The 17,392-nt window shown below is 40.2% G+C and overlaps 1 protein-coding gene across 10 annotated transcripts in view; it reads right to left on the reverse strand.

Annotated features, from left to right (window-relative positions):
• Positions 1-17,392, reverse strand: part of LOC125451568 (arf-GAP with SH3 domain, ANK repeat and PH domain-containing protein 1-like) — a 313,433-nt gene that overhangs the window by 57,495 nt on the left and 238,546 nt on the right. For all 10 annotated transcript variants that reach the window (XM_059645972.1, XM_059645968.1, XM_059645973.1 and 7 more), the window contains 4 exons: positions 14,672-14,805; positions 11,677-11,768; positions 5,349-5,535; positions 2,373-2,458 (listed from right to left, as the gene is read on the reverse strand). In XM_059645972.1, coding sequence (XP_059501955.1) covers positions 2,373-2,458; positions 5,349-5,535; positions 11,677-11,768; positions 14,672-14,805 — 499 coding nt within the window. The remainder of the gene's footprint in view (positions 1-2,372; positions 2,459-5,348; positions 5,536-11,676; positions 11,769-14,671; positions 14,806-17,392) is intronic.

Here is a 17,392-nt window from a genome sequence, read left to right on the forward strand (position 1 = left end):
TGGTTGCCCTGTTTGGGTTCCACCAGGGCCACTCAGCTCCTGACGTAATTTTATACTTGGTTCAAATACGGACAAGAGAGCTGAATTCCAGAGGTGAGATCAGAGTGTTAGCCCTTGACTGAGTATGATTCTAGTAAAACTGGAGTTAATCAGAATTGGGTGAAAACTCTGTTAGTTCGAGTCATACCTGGCACACAGGATGATGGTTGTGTTTTCTGGAGGTCAGTCAACTCAACTCCTTGACATCTCTGCAGAGTTCCTCAGGGTACTGTTGAAGTCCAACCATTTTCAGCTGCTTCATCAACGATGTTCCCTCCATCATAAAGTCAGAAGGGAGTGCTTGTCGATGATTGCAAAAGGTTCAGCACCATTCACGGCTTTTCACATACTGATGCAGTCTGAGTCAAAATGCAGCAAAACCTAGATAACATCCAGGCTTGGGCTGACAAGTGGCAAGTAACATTCTTCCCACATGAATGTCGGTTGATGACCACGTTCAATAAGAGACATTCAATCCACACGTGATATTCAACGACATTGCCATCAATGAATCCCCCACTATCAGCATCTTTGTGATTACCATTGATCAGAAATCCAACTGGACTTGCCATAAAAATACAACAGCCTTAAGAGCAGGCCAGAGGCTCAGAATACTGTGGCAGGTTACTCACCTCCTGCTTCTCAAGCCTGTGCCCTATCTACAAGGCACAAGTCATAAGTGTAGTGGAATTCTCCCCACGTTCCTGGGCGGGTGACATTCCAACAACATCTAAGAAGCTTGATATTACCCAGGACAAGATAGCCTGCTGACTGGCACCACATTCATAAACACCCACTCCCTCCACCACTGACGGTCAGCAGGAACAATGTGTGATATCTACCAAGATACACTGCAGAATTCACCAAAAATCCTCAGACACGACTAATTCCATATGGAAGGGCAAGGGCAGCAGATTCATGCCCTGGAATTCTCTCTGCTAACAGCATTGTGGGTTTACCTGCAGCACATGGACTGCAGTGGTTCAAGAAGGCAGCTCGCCACCATTTTCTCAAGGGCAACTAGGGACAGGCAATAAATGATGGCCCAGCCAGCAAAATGCCCCTCAAATGAATAAAAAAAAAGTAGCACAGACTTCCAAAATGTGGCTTCAACAAACACAAATGACTTGTAAATTGATGGAACGGAATCCATTTCTGTTCAGGATGTTAGCCATATTATGCTCCCAATGTGACAAGTGTACACAGTTTCAAAGTTATACAAATGGCCCTTTGGCCTATCAAGTTTATACAGCCAAAAATATATAGAACATAGAACAATACAGTGCAGAACAGGCCCTTCAGCCCTCGATATTGCGCTGACTGTGAACTAATCTAAGCCCATCCCCCTACACCAACCCATCATCATCCATATGCTTATCCAAGGACTGTTTAAATGCTCCTAATGTGGAGTGCCTTCTTAACGGCACTATCAACCAGGGTGGCAACTTTCAGAGATCTAAGTACATGGACACCAAGATCCGTCTGCACATCCACACTACCAAGAATCTTTCCAATGACCCAGTATTCTGCCTTCCTATTATTCTTCCCACAGTGAAGCACCTCACATTTATCTTCATTGAACACCATTTCCCACCTTTCAGCCCAATTCTGCAGTTTATCCAAGTCTCCCTGCAACCTGCAACATTCTTCCACAGTGTTCACCACTCCACCGACTTTAGTGTCATCTGCAAACTTACTAACCCATGCACCTATGCCTGCGTTCAAGTCATTTATGAAAATGACAAACAGCAGTGGTCCCAAAACAGCTCCTTGTCGCACACCACTAGTAACAGGACTTCAGGCTGAATATTTTCCATCAACCACCACTCGTTGCCTTCTTACAGAAAACCAGTTTCTAATCCAAACTGCTAAATCTCCCTCAATCCCACGCCTCCGTATTTTGTCCAATAGCCTACCATGTGGAGCCTTATCGAAGGATTTACTGAAGTCCATGTACACCACGTCAACTGCCCTGCCCTTATCCACATACTTGGTCACCTTCTCAAAAAATGCAATGAGGTTTGTGAGACACGACGTGCCCTTGACGAATCCATGTTGTCTATCTCCAATCAAATCGTTGCTTGCTAGATGATTACAAATCCTATCTTTTATAATCCTTTCCAAAACTTTTCCTACAACAGACGTAAGGCTCACTCTGTTGATTAATTTCAATGGGCATCCCTGACTGTTGACAGGCCGGACTCCTAACTGATTTCTGTGCAGCTCCCGACTGTCAAAAGCTTGCAAAATAATTAATATGATCAAGATGAGTTAAAAGATGATATTGGATATTAACAGTAAACACTTGCATTTGTCACTGAGTGATTTCTTACCTATTCTGTACAAGGAAGTCAACTAGGTGGAGTGAGGTTCGGTCGGCAGTTCGAACAGCTAGGTGAAGTACTGTTTCCCCTGGTTCCTGTTTGTTAAATAAACAAATGTATTAACTGTACGTAGTGAAAATTATGACAATTCATCTCATAACCATAAATTATGACTCCTAGTATTGCCATATATAGCACAAATTTTAGTATGATGATTACTGCTTGACAATGACTGAGAAAGCAAAACTGCACTTTGATCTATATTTCTGGGGATGTTTCACTTATGGTTATAACACCAACCTATTTCGAATGCTAGAACAGACAGCAAGATTGTTGCCAAGATGTACCAGGCCAGGGGTACACGCAAAGATCAAGTCTGGAGACTTTATCTGGAAATGGTAGAGGACACAGAAAAAAAGAAATATTACGTGGACATAAGATTCAGCCCATAAAGGACCAGGATATAAGGGAAACTGAAAGAACCGCGGACGCTGTAAATCAGAAATAAAAACAGAAGTTGCTGGAAAAGCTCAGCTGGTCCGGCAGCATCTGAAGAGAAATCAGAGTTAACATTTCAGGTCGGACAACTCTGTCTCAGAACTGATGGTAGCTAGGAAATGTTTCAGAGATAATAGGAACTGCAGATGCTGAAGAATCTGAGGTAACAAGGTGTAGAGCTGGATGAAGACAGCAGGCCAAGAAGCATCAGAGGAGCAGGAAGGCTGATGTTTCGGGCCTAGACCCTTCTTTCTGAGAAGATTCATGATAACGGTCCCAGGAATGGAAGGATCAAGATGAGGAACATTTGAGAACTCTGGGTCTATACTCTATGGAGTCTAAAAGGATGAGTAGGTATTTAATTGAAATGTACAGACTACTGAATGACCTGGACAGAGTGGATGTTGGGAAGATGTTTCCATTGGTATGAGAGACTAGGACTCGAGGGCACAGCCTTAGAGTAAACAGAAGGCCTTTTAAAACAGAGATAAGGAGAAACTTCTTTTGCCAGAGAGTGGTGAATTTATAGAATTCACTGCCAAGATGGCTGGGGAGGCCAGGTCATAGGTTCTTGATTGTCAAGGGGATCCAGGGTTACAGGGAGAAAGCAGGATAACGGGGTTAAGAAACTTATCAGCTGTGATTGAATGGTGGAGCAGGACTGATGGGCTGAATGGCCTAACTTCTGGTCCTATGTCTTATGGCCAATGGAGGCGGGTGGTCGTGGTGGTTGAGGGTGGTGCGGTTCAGGCCTTTGATTCAAATGGAGGGCTCTGAGATTGTCCTGAGTTGGGGGCTGGATGTGTCAAGGGATTTCATGTCCATGGGAAAGAGGGGGCAGCTGGAACCTGTAAACTGGAAATTCCTAAGCTCATGTAAAGCATCAGAGGAATTGTGGATGTAAGTGGGCAGGGATTGGACTGGGCAGAAAGGACCGGGTCAAGGTAGAAAGAGATAAGCTTTGAAATGAGGTCAGTGGCAGTAGTTGATGCAATGGATTAACATTCCACTGTGGGGTCATGGTTTAGAGGGACCATTCGCTTTGGGATATCCTGATCCAATATTCCTTCACTCCCAACAGCTCCCCCACACCCCACAGCCCCATGGCACCTTCCCCTGCAACCACCAAAGGTGCAACACCTCCCTATTTACCTCCTCCCACATCAGCATCCAAGGGCCCAAAAGTACCTTCCACGTGAAGCAGCACTTCACATAATCTTCGGTCACTTGAAGAGCTCAGCAGGTCTGGCAGCATCTGTGAAGAAAAAAAATCAGAATTAACATTTCGGATCCAGTGACCGTTCCACAGAACATATGGATTCTGAAGAAGGATCAACGGATCTGAAACATTAACTCAGATTTTTTCTTCACAGGTACTGCCAGACCTGCTGAGCTTTTCCAGCAATTTCTGTTTTTGTTCCCGATTTACAGAATCTGTAGTTCTTTCCAATTTTTTTCTTCACACAATTTAGTCTACTGCAATCACTGCTCACAATGTGGTGTCCTCTACATTGGGAAATGAAACATAAGACTGGGTGACTGTTGCACAGAACATCTATGTTCTGTCCACAAAAACGGGGGTGGGGATGGGGAAGGGGAACAGCATGATTACACATTGTTCAATACACTAACATTCTCCTTCACTACAAAGCCAACCTAATTCTACGTCTTTAGTTCACAACTCGCACTTCTCTCTTTCCCCTTCAAGTCCCCTGCTTAACTTGTCCATTAGACCCACATTACATTTCCACAATCCTAATAAACTAAACTGTTGGTCACTCAACGTCCCCAGGCCCCCATGGTAAACTGATATTGTAAACAGTTCTCTCACTTCAGGTGTTGTCCCTTGTTCCCTTAAATCAGCTATTACCATATTCCTTAACAGAAAAATTCTTGAACCCCTCCATCCTTGCAAACGACCACTCCATCGCCGACATCCTTTTTCTCTTGCCTTTCAAATCCTTGCACACCTTTCATGGAACTCCATGTTTGAATCTTCTCCTATCACGTTTCTATCATGCCACAGTACCAAAATAACTAAGCCAAGTCAAAAATAATGTTATGTGAAAAAGATAAACTCTCTCATCATCCTTGATGACCTGTATGCAGCTTTTGAAATGGTCTGGTCTGAGAACTATTAACAGTTAATTGTTTCCACTGCATCTCTAGGCCAAAGATTTTGGCAAAGTTTATTCACGTGCAATTGTCAACCGTACTAGTTTTACAACCAGCCATATGGACATCAGAGTCTTCGCACTTTCCTACATTCTTGCTTACTGAAATATTCCACATGATTATGACTTTGCAACCAAAGCACTCAGTAGTAATGATAGATTTTATTTTGAAATGGCAATACAAGTGAAAAGTCAAACTTTAAAAAATATTAAACTTATCCATCAAAACACATCATTTGTGTGTTACACTTTCACTTCATATACAGAACCGTAAAGTGCAATCTTAGGCAGTTAAATAGTTATTAGTTCTCACCTGTCCAAGATCTGGTAGTGACTCCATTAGTTCAACTCCCTCTGCATAGACTTGAATTAGTGCAAGTAAATCCCTGGACTTCACAGACTCCAACAACTCATTCATTTTAGCTAAGGAAGAGGTGCACAACCTTTTGGCAAATTTATGATCTACATATTTTGCATGTATGTATTCTTTACGTGCAGTCCTGTTAAAAAGACAACAAACTATGCTGTTGCATAACGTATCATAGTTTTCCGGCAAATGAAGATACAAAGGAACAGCAGAACATCTAAGTGATAGTCTTTATATATAATTCAGGGGTGTTACCTGAATTTACCAAATACATGCTGATTAATTAGTCTATTAATCTTTTTAATTACATGGTACATTTTATAAATTATTGCTACATATGATAAGTATTTTATAATGTTGCTATTACTTTTATTAACTCAAGTGAATGAAAGTAGAGTTCTACTCAATTGTAATTTTGTAAAACAAATTATATTTTTGAAAATTCATAGTTAAGTTAATGAGCTAGGATACTACAGTTTGAAAATTGCTGCTCTCTTTACTGTTTTTAGTTGTTTTAATCACGAATGTTGGCATTGAATTAAAAACATGTTTCAACATTGTTGGGTTTCCAATGGCATTCTTTTGTTTGCTGCTTCATCAAAACAGTTAGTCAACTAAAATAAAAACTCCTGTCTCAGATGTAAAGCAGAGGAACATTCAATTTACTATGCTGCTCAATAAAATATCAATCCTAAAGACAGTTGTAAAGTTTTCTTTCTCTCCATCCAAAAGAATGCCAATGCTGGCAAACTTTAAGCAGCTTTTGATAATGTCTTTCATTCAATGCAACTGCTGAAAGTGCTGAACTCTTAAAATTCTTTTTGGTGCAACCCAACATTGCAAAGCCTGCAAAGATAAGCACATTCTTGTTTTAAACTAAATTTTAAGATCGTTCTACCAACATTCATGTGTGACAAAATTGTGACAAATTAGGACGTGCTAGATGTGCAATTCTTAGATTTCTCCTCAACCCTTAGAGGAGGCAGATGGGACCATTTCATGTCATCAACTAAGCTTAGATTGAAATCCAGGTAGCAGAGATGGCTCAGCAGTATCAGATAAGACCACCAATTTCAATCCTGTGAACAACAGGAGTCCAATGAACAACACATATTATTTTTGTCAATTTTAAATTGCTGTTTTTGTCTCACTTACTAATCTCCCTTTTTTTGTAAACTTTTTTGCTTCTCTTACTCTTGCTCCTCTGCTTTGTTTGCTTCTCCTCTTGGCCAAGAATTGATGGATGGCATGGTGGAGTAAGAAGGTGGGGGGGAAGTATATCCTATACACTTATGGCTGCATAGGATATACTTCCCACCAGTATTTGACTTTTAAATTACTATAGATAAACTGCTAGAATTGCTTTATAAGTAAAACTAGTGACAAGAAAAAAGTACACACATGACCATGGTAAGAGAATACTCCTCCCACCTCAAGCCCCAACCCTATCTCCTACCTACTAACCTCATCCTGTCCCTTGACCTGTCCATCCTCCCTGGACTGACCTATTTCCTCCCTAACTCCCCACCTACACTCACCTTTATTGGCTCCATCCTCGCCTCTTTGACCAATCTGTCTCCTCTCCACCTACCTTCTCCTCTATCCATCTTCTATCCACCTCCCCCTCTCTGTCTATTTATTTCAGAACCACTACCACTCCCACCCATTTCTGAAGAAGGGTCTAGGCCTGAAACGTCAGCCTTCCTGTTTCTCTGATGCTGCTTGGCTTGCTGTGTTCATCCAGCTCTACTCTTTGTTACATCAGTGATAAATGGACACTGGATGCAATTCTACTCTGCAACAAGCTGTGTGGTTGTTGTCCCCAGCCTTTGAATAATCCCTTTTGAAAGAAAGTCTAGGATTTTACCAGCACTCTGGAAATGGATTAGGATGCAGCAAAGTCTAGTTCTGAAGGAGGGTCACTGGTCTCAAAACATTAAATCTGCTTTGTCTCTACAGATGTCAGCAGATCTGAGTTCTGCAATTTCTCTCTTCCTAGTTTTGTTTTGCCAGCAAGCTTGGAAAAATTACGTTTGATTCCCTCATCCAAACTATTGATAAATATTCTGAATAACTGGGGCATAAGTAGTGATCCTTGCAGTTACCCCACTGGTCATCACCTTCCACTCTGAAAAATTCCAATTTACTCCAAATTCTGTTTCTTGTTTTCTAACCAATTCTCAATCCACGCTTGTATTTTACACCCTATTCCTTCCTATATTTTAATTTTCCACATTAGGTTATGTGGTACTTAATCAAAAATGTTCTGAAAATCTAAATACACACATCCATTGGCGCTCTCTTTTCTATTCTACTTGCTATTGCTCAAAAGAAAACTCTACTCTGTTTGTCAAACATAGTTTCTCTTTCACAAATCAATTTTGACCTTTTATAATCTCACTCATATTTTTTAAGTCCACCTAGTTCTTTAATAACAGACAACAGCATTTTCCATATGACTGATGTTAGACTAATTGGTCTGCAGTTCTCTGCTTTCTCTTTCCCTCCTTTTTTAAAATAGTGGGATTACGTTTGCCATCTTCCAATTTGCCAAGACTGTTCCACAATGTACAGAATTTGGAAGATGATAACCAACACATCCACTATTTCCATGGTCACTGCCTTTAGGGTCAGGGGATCTAATTATCAGGCCCTAGGATTTTTCAGCTATTCATCCTACTAAACTTTCCAGAAATACATTTTTACTTATACTAATATCCTTCACTTCCTCTTTCCCACTAGTCTCTGTTTTCTAGAATTTCTATGAAATTACGTGTCTTTGTCCATCTGCCTTGTTCCTTGTTCTCCATTAACAATTTTCCTATTTCAGACCATAATTGGTCTACATTTGAACATAGAACAGTACAGCACAGTACAGGCCCTTTGGCCCATGATATTGTGTTGACCTATTATCCTACTCTAAGATCAAACTACCCTGCAAACCCTACATTTTACTTTCATCCGTGTGCCTATCAAAGAGACGTGTGAATGTCGCTCATGTATCTGACTCCACTACCACCGCCAGCAGCGCATTCTATGTACCCACCACTCTCTGTGTAAGGACATCCACTATTTCCATGGGCATCTGACATCTCCTCTACACCTACCTCCAAATCACCTTAAAATTATGCCCCCTTGTAATAGTCATTTCCACCCTGGGAAAGTCTCTGGATATCCACTCTATGCCTCTCATCATCTTGTACACCTCTATCATCACCTCTCCTCCTTTTTCACTCCAATGAGAAAAGCCCTAGCTTCCTCACCCATTCTTCATAAGACCCACCCCCCAGACCAGGCAGCATCCTGGTAAATCTTTTCTGCACCCTCTCTAAAGCTTCCACATCCTTCCGGTAATAAGGTGACCAGAACTGAACACAATATTACAAGTGTGATCTCACCAGGGTTTTATAGAGCTGCAGCATAACCTCGCAGCTCCTAAACTCTTAAAGTCCCAGATGATTGGAAAATTGCTGTTGTAACCCCCTTGTTTAAGAAAGGATCAAGGCAAAAGATGGAAAATTATAGGCCGATTAGCCTAACCTTGGTAGTTGGTAAAATTCTAGAATCCATTGTCAAGAATGAGATTTCTAAATTCCTGGAAGCGCAGGGTCAGATTAGAACAAGTCAGCATGGATTTAGTAAGGGGAGGTCGTGCCTGACACACCTGTTAGAATTCTTTGAAGACGTAACAAGTATGTTAGACCAGGGAAACCCAGTAGATGTTATCTATCTAGACTTCCAAAAGGCCTTTGATACGGTGCCTCATGGGAGGCTGTTGAGCAAGGTGAGGGCTCATGAGGGTGTTCGAGGTGAGCTACTGGCTTGGATTGAGGATTGGCTGTCTGACATAAGGCAGACAGTTGGGATAAAAGGCTCTTTTTCGGAATGGCAACCAGTGACAAGTGGTGTCCCGCAGGGTTCAGTGTTGGGGCCACTGCTGTTCACCTTAAACATTAATGATCTTGATGAAGGGACCGGGGGCATTCTGGCAAAGTTTGCCGACGATACAAAGATAGGTGGACAGGCAGGTAGTACTGAAGAGGTGGGAAGCTGCAGAAAGATTTAGACAGTTTAGGAGAGTGGTCCAGGAAATGGCTGATGAAATTCAATGTGAGTAAATGTGAGGTTTTGCACTTTGGAAAAAAGAATACAGGCATGGACTATTTTCTAAATAGTGAGAAAATTCGCAAAGCAGAAGTACAAAGGGATCTGGGAGTGTTGGTCCAGGATTCTCTAAAGATTAACTTGCAGGTAGAGTCCGTAATTAAGAAAGCGAATGTAATGTTGTCGTTTATCTCAAGAGGGTTGGAATATAAAAGCAGCGATGTGCTTCTGAGGCTTTATAAAGCTCTAGTTAGGCCCCATTTAGAATACTGTGTCCAATTTTGGGCCCCACACCTCAGGAAGGACATACTAGCCCTGGTGCGTGTCCAGCGGAGATTCACACGTATGATCCCTGGAATGGTAGGTTTAACGTATGATGAACGGTTAAGGATCCTGGGATTGTACTCATTAGAGTTTGGAAGGTTGAGGGGAGACCTAATAGAAACTTACAAGATAATGTATGGTTTAGAAGGGGTGAACGCTAGGAAGTTGTTTCCGTTAGGCGGGGAGACTAGGACCCGTGGACACAGCCTTAAAATTAGAGGGGGTAAATTTAAAACTGAAATGAGGCGACATTTCTTCAGCCAGAGTGTGGTGGGCTTGTGGAATTCATTGCCACATAGTGCAGTGGAGGCTGGGACGTTGGATGCCTTCAAGGCAGAGATCGACAAATTCTTAATCTCACAAGGAATCAAGGGCTAAGGGGAGAGTGCAGGGAAGTGGAGTTGAAATGCCCATCAGCCATGATTTAAATGGCGGAGTGGACTTGAGTGGACGAATGGCCTAACTTCCACTCCTATGTCTTATGGCCTTAAACTCAATTCCCCTGCCAATGAAAGCCAACACACCATAAGCCTTCTTAACAACCCTATATCAACTTGAGGAGCAACTTAATCGTTTTAATTTTCCATACTTATGCAAACGTGTACAGTCCACTTCTATATTCCTTGCAAGTTTACTTTGATACTATATTTTCACTCTTAATCAATCAATCTCCTTGTCCTCCATATAAGAACCACTCTTTGTGGAAAAAGTTGCCCCTCAGGTCCCTTTTAAGTCTTTCTCCTCTCACCTTAACATTGTTCCTCTACTTCTGAGCCTAGGGAAAAGACCCTGGCTATTCACCTTATCTATGCTCCTCCTGATTTTATGAACCTCTATAAGGTCACTCCTCAACCTCCTACACTTCTGTGACAAGTAGTCCTGGCTTTTCAAATCATAGAATCCCTACAGTGTGGAAACAGGCCCTTCGGCCCAACAAGTCTACACTGACTCATTCCCCTATAACCCACCTAAGCTCTACATCCTTGAACACTACGGGAAATTTAGCATGGCCACTTACCCTGCACATCTCTGGACTTTGGGAGGAAACTGGAGCACCTAGAGGAAACTCACACAAGCATGGGGAGAATGTGCAAACTCCATACAGGCAGTTGCCCAAGGGGGGAATCGAACCCACGTTCCTGGCGCTGTGAGGCAGCAGTGCTAACCACTGAGCCCTATGCTTAGCCAGCCTCTCCTTATAACTCAAACTTTCCAGTCCCAATAATGTCCTTGGAAATCTTTCCTGCATTCTCTCCAATTTAATAGTACCCTTCCCATAGCAGGGCAACCAGGGGTGTACAAAGTGCTCCAAAAGTAGCCTTGCCAACCCCCTGCACAACTGCAACACGGTATTCCAAATGCTAAACCTAATGGTCCGAGCAATGAAGAGTTTATACAATATTTAATATGTACTAGGGGCCTTACTCTACTTCTTGCATTTTAAATACCACTTAATTTAAACACAGCTCCTTAACTATCAGTCAATTCACAACTGTTCAGTGATATCACTTTTGGTTTTCTTTTCAAACTCAGCCCAACAGCTAGGCAGGGTCTGATTCAGCTCTGCTGTTGCTCTTGCTGACTGCAGGAAGGTATCTTATTTGAGTATTCATGTTCAAATGGTACTTAGAGGAGAAGGTGCTCTTCCTTCTCTACCTATTTAGGCAACAGTACTTGTTAATGACATCAAATATTATGGAAATCATTTTGATTTGTTGGCAATTGAACTAAAACCAATTCTGGGACATGGAAAACAGTTGAAGTAAAAAATATAAACTTAACCTAAATAATGAATAAATCTGTGTTTCAGTTCAGTCCCTAAATCACTATTTACAATTTTACTTACATGTCACTATGTGGAATTGGTTTTGGTGATGGTTGCGGTAGGTTTGCTTCCAGAATTTCATTGAAACTATTATTTCCTACATTCTTGGCCAGCTGGAAGCAAAATAATTCATTTGTTTCATTTTCAGAATCACACAGGATACATATAATGTCATCAGTTATTGATTAAAAGATAACAAATAACATTACATTGACAATGTTTTGAAAGCCTTCTTTTCTTGCCACGTGCTACGCTAGAACCTGTTAGCTTCACATAAAACACAAATACAAGGCACTGAAATATTTTTATTATGACATCATTTATTTACCATTCCCAAAAAAAACAATGGTATCTTCATAAACAGCGGCATACAAATAAGAGTGATAACGTAACTATAGCCTGAAGTAATTACATTTTCAATATCTCACATAAACAATATTTTCTAGGCAATCATCCTTCACGTTTACCCACCCAATTAAAAAATATTGTTATACAGGTATGATGCATTTATGTCTGTTCTATGGCATCACAATCGTAAAAATGTAGTGTTACAAATAATTAAATAACAGGTTAATGTCAACTTTAACACAGAATTAGGAGATGATTAAATTATAATGATGCAGAGATCACTTGGAATTTTATAAGGAGCAAATTTGAAATGGGTTCGTAGAGGAAGAGACTCAGCCAGCATCAGTTGAAAAGGGTTTAAATCCCAAGTATCTTCATGTATATGTGTAATGTTTGTACTGTTTTACATCTAAATTATAAAAACACCAGCTGTAAACAATTTAGGGTTATATTATAAATGTTCTGCTCTGCATATTCAATGACCATAATGGCAAAATATTATATAACATATTTAACTCTCAAAGTAACTGACTGTCTCCAATAGAATTAGTCATGCATCTTGTAAATGATTTTAAAAAAATGTTGAGAATTTTGTAAGATAGTCACAGACTTACATTGTCCCATTTCATCAATAGTTATGCCTATATATTAAAACAATCTAAAGTAACTTCCTTCAAACTAAAATGACATTTACAGCAGATTTTAAATATCTTGACAGATATTAAACATTACTAGTCCAGTTGGTCCATCCAGCCCATCAGAGATGATATTCCACAAAACCAAAAATAATTTTAATAATTTTTTTCCACCTTGTCCCTATATCCTTTCAGCTCCTTCTTTCATCTACCTATCTAATTTTGAATATTGATACGAGTTAGTGGTTAAGGTAGAAACTAATCTTCACAAGTCTATCCTAAATTTCTAATGTTTAATCACGGATATATGATTAATTTTTCACCCCTTAGCTACTTATTAATGCTGAGGGGAAACAGGCTTGTGCTGCAGAAGACCAGAGGCTTTTTTTGAGGGCACTTGATCACAGGTGGATAAAGTTGTTAAAAATGTCAAACAGAAGTCCAGATTTCATAATGAGATTTGTAACATTTTAAAGTCAACAGGTGATAATGATTCTGTAAATAAAAACCTTACTAAGACCTCAATTAAAATAATGTGTGTAACATTTGGATCCACACTAGAAGATGGGTATTGAGAGTGTAACAGGATAATTACGATTCTTACCCTAACTCCACACCTTTCACTCTTCTCTAATGATCTCCTGAGAGGTACTTGTAGCAAGTTTCCTTAAATTGCATGTCGATTGCATTTATGAAAAATAACTCAAACTCACATAGTATCTTTAATATTATAGAAGTGGAGGTTCTACTAATTCATAGATTTCCATCGCTGGTAGTCTGGCGGTAAGGGTAAAGTTGCCATAGTCCCAGAGGACCATAAGGCTGCTTTCTTTCATTACAGAGAGATGGCTGGAGCTGAATTTAACCTGAGGGTCACCGTGCCTCAAGAAAATCCCCTCAGGGACAAGATGGAGAAGGCTGGACTTCCATGGTGACCTCAGCTGGTGTGGAAATTGAACCTATTCTGTTGGCATCACTGAATTGCAAACCAGCTATTCTGCCAACTCAGGTAACAACAAATGAAGCTCATCCGGGACCTCTCAAATCTCAATCCAACAAGAAAATTGAAGAATGGGCTAACAGCTTTAGGAGTCTACTGAATCAAAAGTCCAGGATTGGGAACAAGATCACAGAAAATCCATCTCCAAGTCTGATCATGGTGTCTCCTGCTGAAGAATCATCATCTTAGATCATAAAGGCTATCAAATCTTCCTTCATTTACAAGCATCAAATTCGAATCCTACATCTGCTGGCATACACCCAGGTGGAGTAAACCAAGAACTTCTGGGTCAAATTGGCACAGAAATCCTGAAATTGTGGCCTGTTACTCAGTGTTATGCTACAGCCTACACTGTACCCAATTTCACAGAGATATTAATCAACTTCCTCTGTAAAATATCTGAAAATTATTTTTGTTTTACTGCTTTGCGTTCCCTGACTGAGTGAACCGAAAAGTCCTTTAATGTGATTGGCTGTTTGAAAAACTTGATGACATGATTCTACCGCTGCACTGGGTAAACTGAGGCACACTGGAATCATTTGCAGCACCAGTGTTCACTGACAGAGGTGAAATGCTTGCTAACAATCTCTAGATCTCTTAATGCAGATTACTTCAAAAGGCAGCAGTGGGCTGACACAACAAGTTGTTCCATACTCTAACAGTAACAATTTGAAAAAGATCATCTATGTAGTTGCACTGCAACTGTTAAAATATTCAATAGTACAGTACAGATTAAAGTAACAATTATACTTCATTTTGACAATCAATTTAGAACTTACAACTACAAACCATTTAAAAAAATTGGGGTTATTGCAGCAGAAATCTCTCTCAGGCATTTCACAAAAACAGTGGTAATCTATCAGCTACTTATTATATTCAGTTCCATTGGCTCCAATGAACCTAAATATTGTAAAGAGAATATAACAGCCGGCAGGTGCAGTGCCTCATATTTTGCGCAACTGCAGTGTTTCAGATATTGTGAAAATAGCAAAGGACTTTTTCCCTAGAGAACATCATAATTATAGTAACTCACCAAGAGTTCAGAGGTTCCTAATTTATCCAGTTCTAGGGACTGTATTCTAGAAATATGCACTCCCATTTCTCTGTGTATTCCAGAACATTCTATACATGTCAAAATTCCTAGGTTGGTTGACAGCCAAGTAGGATCTGCACAGAAGCAAAAAAATTATCAATGTGAGTATTCAATGCAGAAACGCAAGAAATGCTCAGTGAAATCCTTCTGTAAAATATTAAGAGAATTTGTGAATATTAACTCATTTCAAATTAACTACTAGCATAAATATATTTTAGCTCTGTTACACTTTGAAAATTTCCTATGCATTCATTTTGTTAATGCTACTTGTTCGAAGTTGGTGGCATAATCAATTGAAATAACCGTGATCTGTATTCCTTTACTTGAAGAAAGGGGTTAAAGGGACAGTTTCCATATGCATCAAGACTGCAGGTTGTGGAATTCTCTGGGTGCAAAACCTATCCAGAGGGTAAACACATCTGCAATAAGTTTTGGTACATGAACAATTTTGGCTCAGAGTTTGAGAGTTTTGGCTAAGCTGCAGACACTGCAATGCAGCAGGAAGAGCGAAAGTTACCCTGATACTTTATCCCAGCAGGCAGTCAAACATCTTCGGACAGGATCCTTTGTTTAGTTTGGTCAGTCTTAAGAGACAAGGTGGTGTGACTGCACGTAACTCAAGTATGGGGACCAAGAAACTAAAAGCCATTGCAATTTTCTACAGACTCGGGGATCTTGCAACCTGTATGGATGAAAATGGTGACTGCGGTGTGGATGAATCAACCAATCATGGCAACATACGGCAGGAAGTAATTCAAGTAGAGGATGGTATTAATAGGAATGTAGAGGTAGTAGGATAGCATAGTCAGAAGGACAGAAACAGTTCTGCGCAGGAGCGTCAGTACAGCTGGCAGTGGTCCCTGCTTGGTTCCAGGGTTTGGGAAATCTACTCTCAGCTGGAGAAGAATTTGCAGTCAGAGGGGGAATATCCAGTTGTCATGGCCCATGTAGGTACTAACAACATAGGCACAACTAGGAGAAAGGTTCTGCTAAGGGAGTATGAGAAGCTAGGAACTTAAAAAATGCATAACTTACGAAACAGGCATGGAGTAAATAAAACTGGAGAAATGAATATCTGATTCAAAGATTGGTATGGGGAAAATGGGTTTTGTTTCCTGGGGTGCTGGCACCAGTAGTGGGGAAAGTAGAAGCTGTACCATTGGGATGGTTTTCTCTTGAACAGTGCTAAGACTAGTGCTGTGGTAAATCATAAAATTTGGATGGTAGAGAAGGCTTAAATCTAAATGGAGGAGAGTCATTTGAAGGGAGAGAGAAACAATTATTAGAACAGATGGGGGTAAATGTGGATAACCTGACAGGAATTTGATAAGTATGGTTTAACAGTGACCAAGGCTGGAACCTGAATGTGAAGGTTATATGACAGAAAGCTAGGAAAGGTAGCAGGTTCCCTCTGTTAATTAAGGACAGCATTACTTCAGTACTGAGAGCTTACCTTAATTTAGAAGACCAAAGATGTAGAATAAATACTGGGTAAAGATACAAAATGATATATAAAATAGATTTCTTGTGATCACGATGGACTTCAACCTATGCAGAGAATGGGGAATCAGACTAGTAAAGGCAGCTTGGAAAGGAAGTTCATAGAGGGTCTTTGTGACATTGGTACAGAATGGTACGTTTTGCAGCCAACCTATCTTAGATGTGATGGTGTGCAATGATTAATCAATAACCTACTGATAAAGGAACTTCTAAGTGATAGCGAGCATAACATGTTAAAATTTCATGTTCAGTTTTGAAAGGGAGAAGTGTGAGTTGATGACTCATGAAATAAAGGTAACTCTGAGGGTATAAACATGGAGCTTGCTAAGATGCACTAGGAAACTAGGTTAAAAGACAGATCAACACAGTTATAGTGGAAGATATTTAAAGGAGACATTTATAACATTTAAGAGGCCATAGGATGATTATTTGGATAAAAACCGTGGGCCACGGTGAGGGGAAAAGCAGGAGACTAGCATCAGGTAATAATGATTATTTGAAGAGTCAGCGCAGGCATGATGGGCCAAATGGCCTCCTTCTGCACTGTAACAATTCTCTGATTCTAATGATAACTCTCAGGCAAGATTATCCTAAAAGAAAGCAAGATTCTCTGAGAAGGATAATTCATCCCCAGCTAAATGAGGAAGTTAAGGATAATAGTAAATTGAAACAACATTTTACAAATACACAAAGAATTAGGTAAAAGAAGTAGGGCAGGAGATTGGACAGCAAAGAATGACTAAGACAACAAAGGCAGAAAGCAAAATGAGAGAAAGCTAGCAAATAATATGAAAAGCATTTAAACAGAAAAAGTGCAACAAAAACTAAGAAAAAAGTGATCCTCTAATACAATGAATATGAAGAATTAATAAGGAAGATGCAGAACTGATGAAGGCTTTGGACACATCATTTCTGTCTGTCATCATGGTGGAAGGCTTAGAAAACTTCATAAAGATAATTGGGAAACAAAAACTGTAAGGAAGGGATAGACTTTATGCAATTACAATTACTGGGGAAAGGGTGCTAGGAGAACTGGCAGTCCAAAAGGTTCAACTCCCCAGGGCCAGGTGGCCTACATCTTAGGGTCTTTAAAGAATTGGCAGTAAAGATAGTAGATTCATTGCCTATAATTTTCCAAAATTCTTTAGATTCTGAAATGTT

This window comes from Stegostoma tigrinum, chromosome 5 (genome assembly GCF_030684315.1).
Source record: "Stegostoma tigrinum isolate sSteTig4 chromosome 5, sSteTig4.hap1, whole genome shotgun sequence".
Classification (NCBI taxonomy): domain Eukaryota; kingdom Metazoa; phylum Chordata; class Chondrichthyes; order Orectolobiformes; family Stegostomatidae; genus Stegostoma; species Stegostoma tigrinum.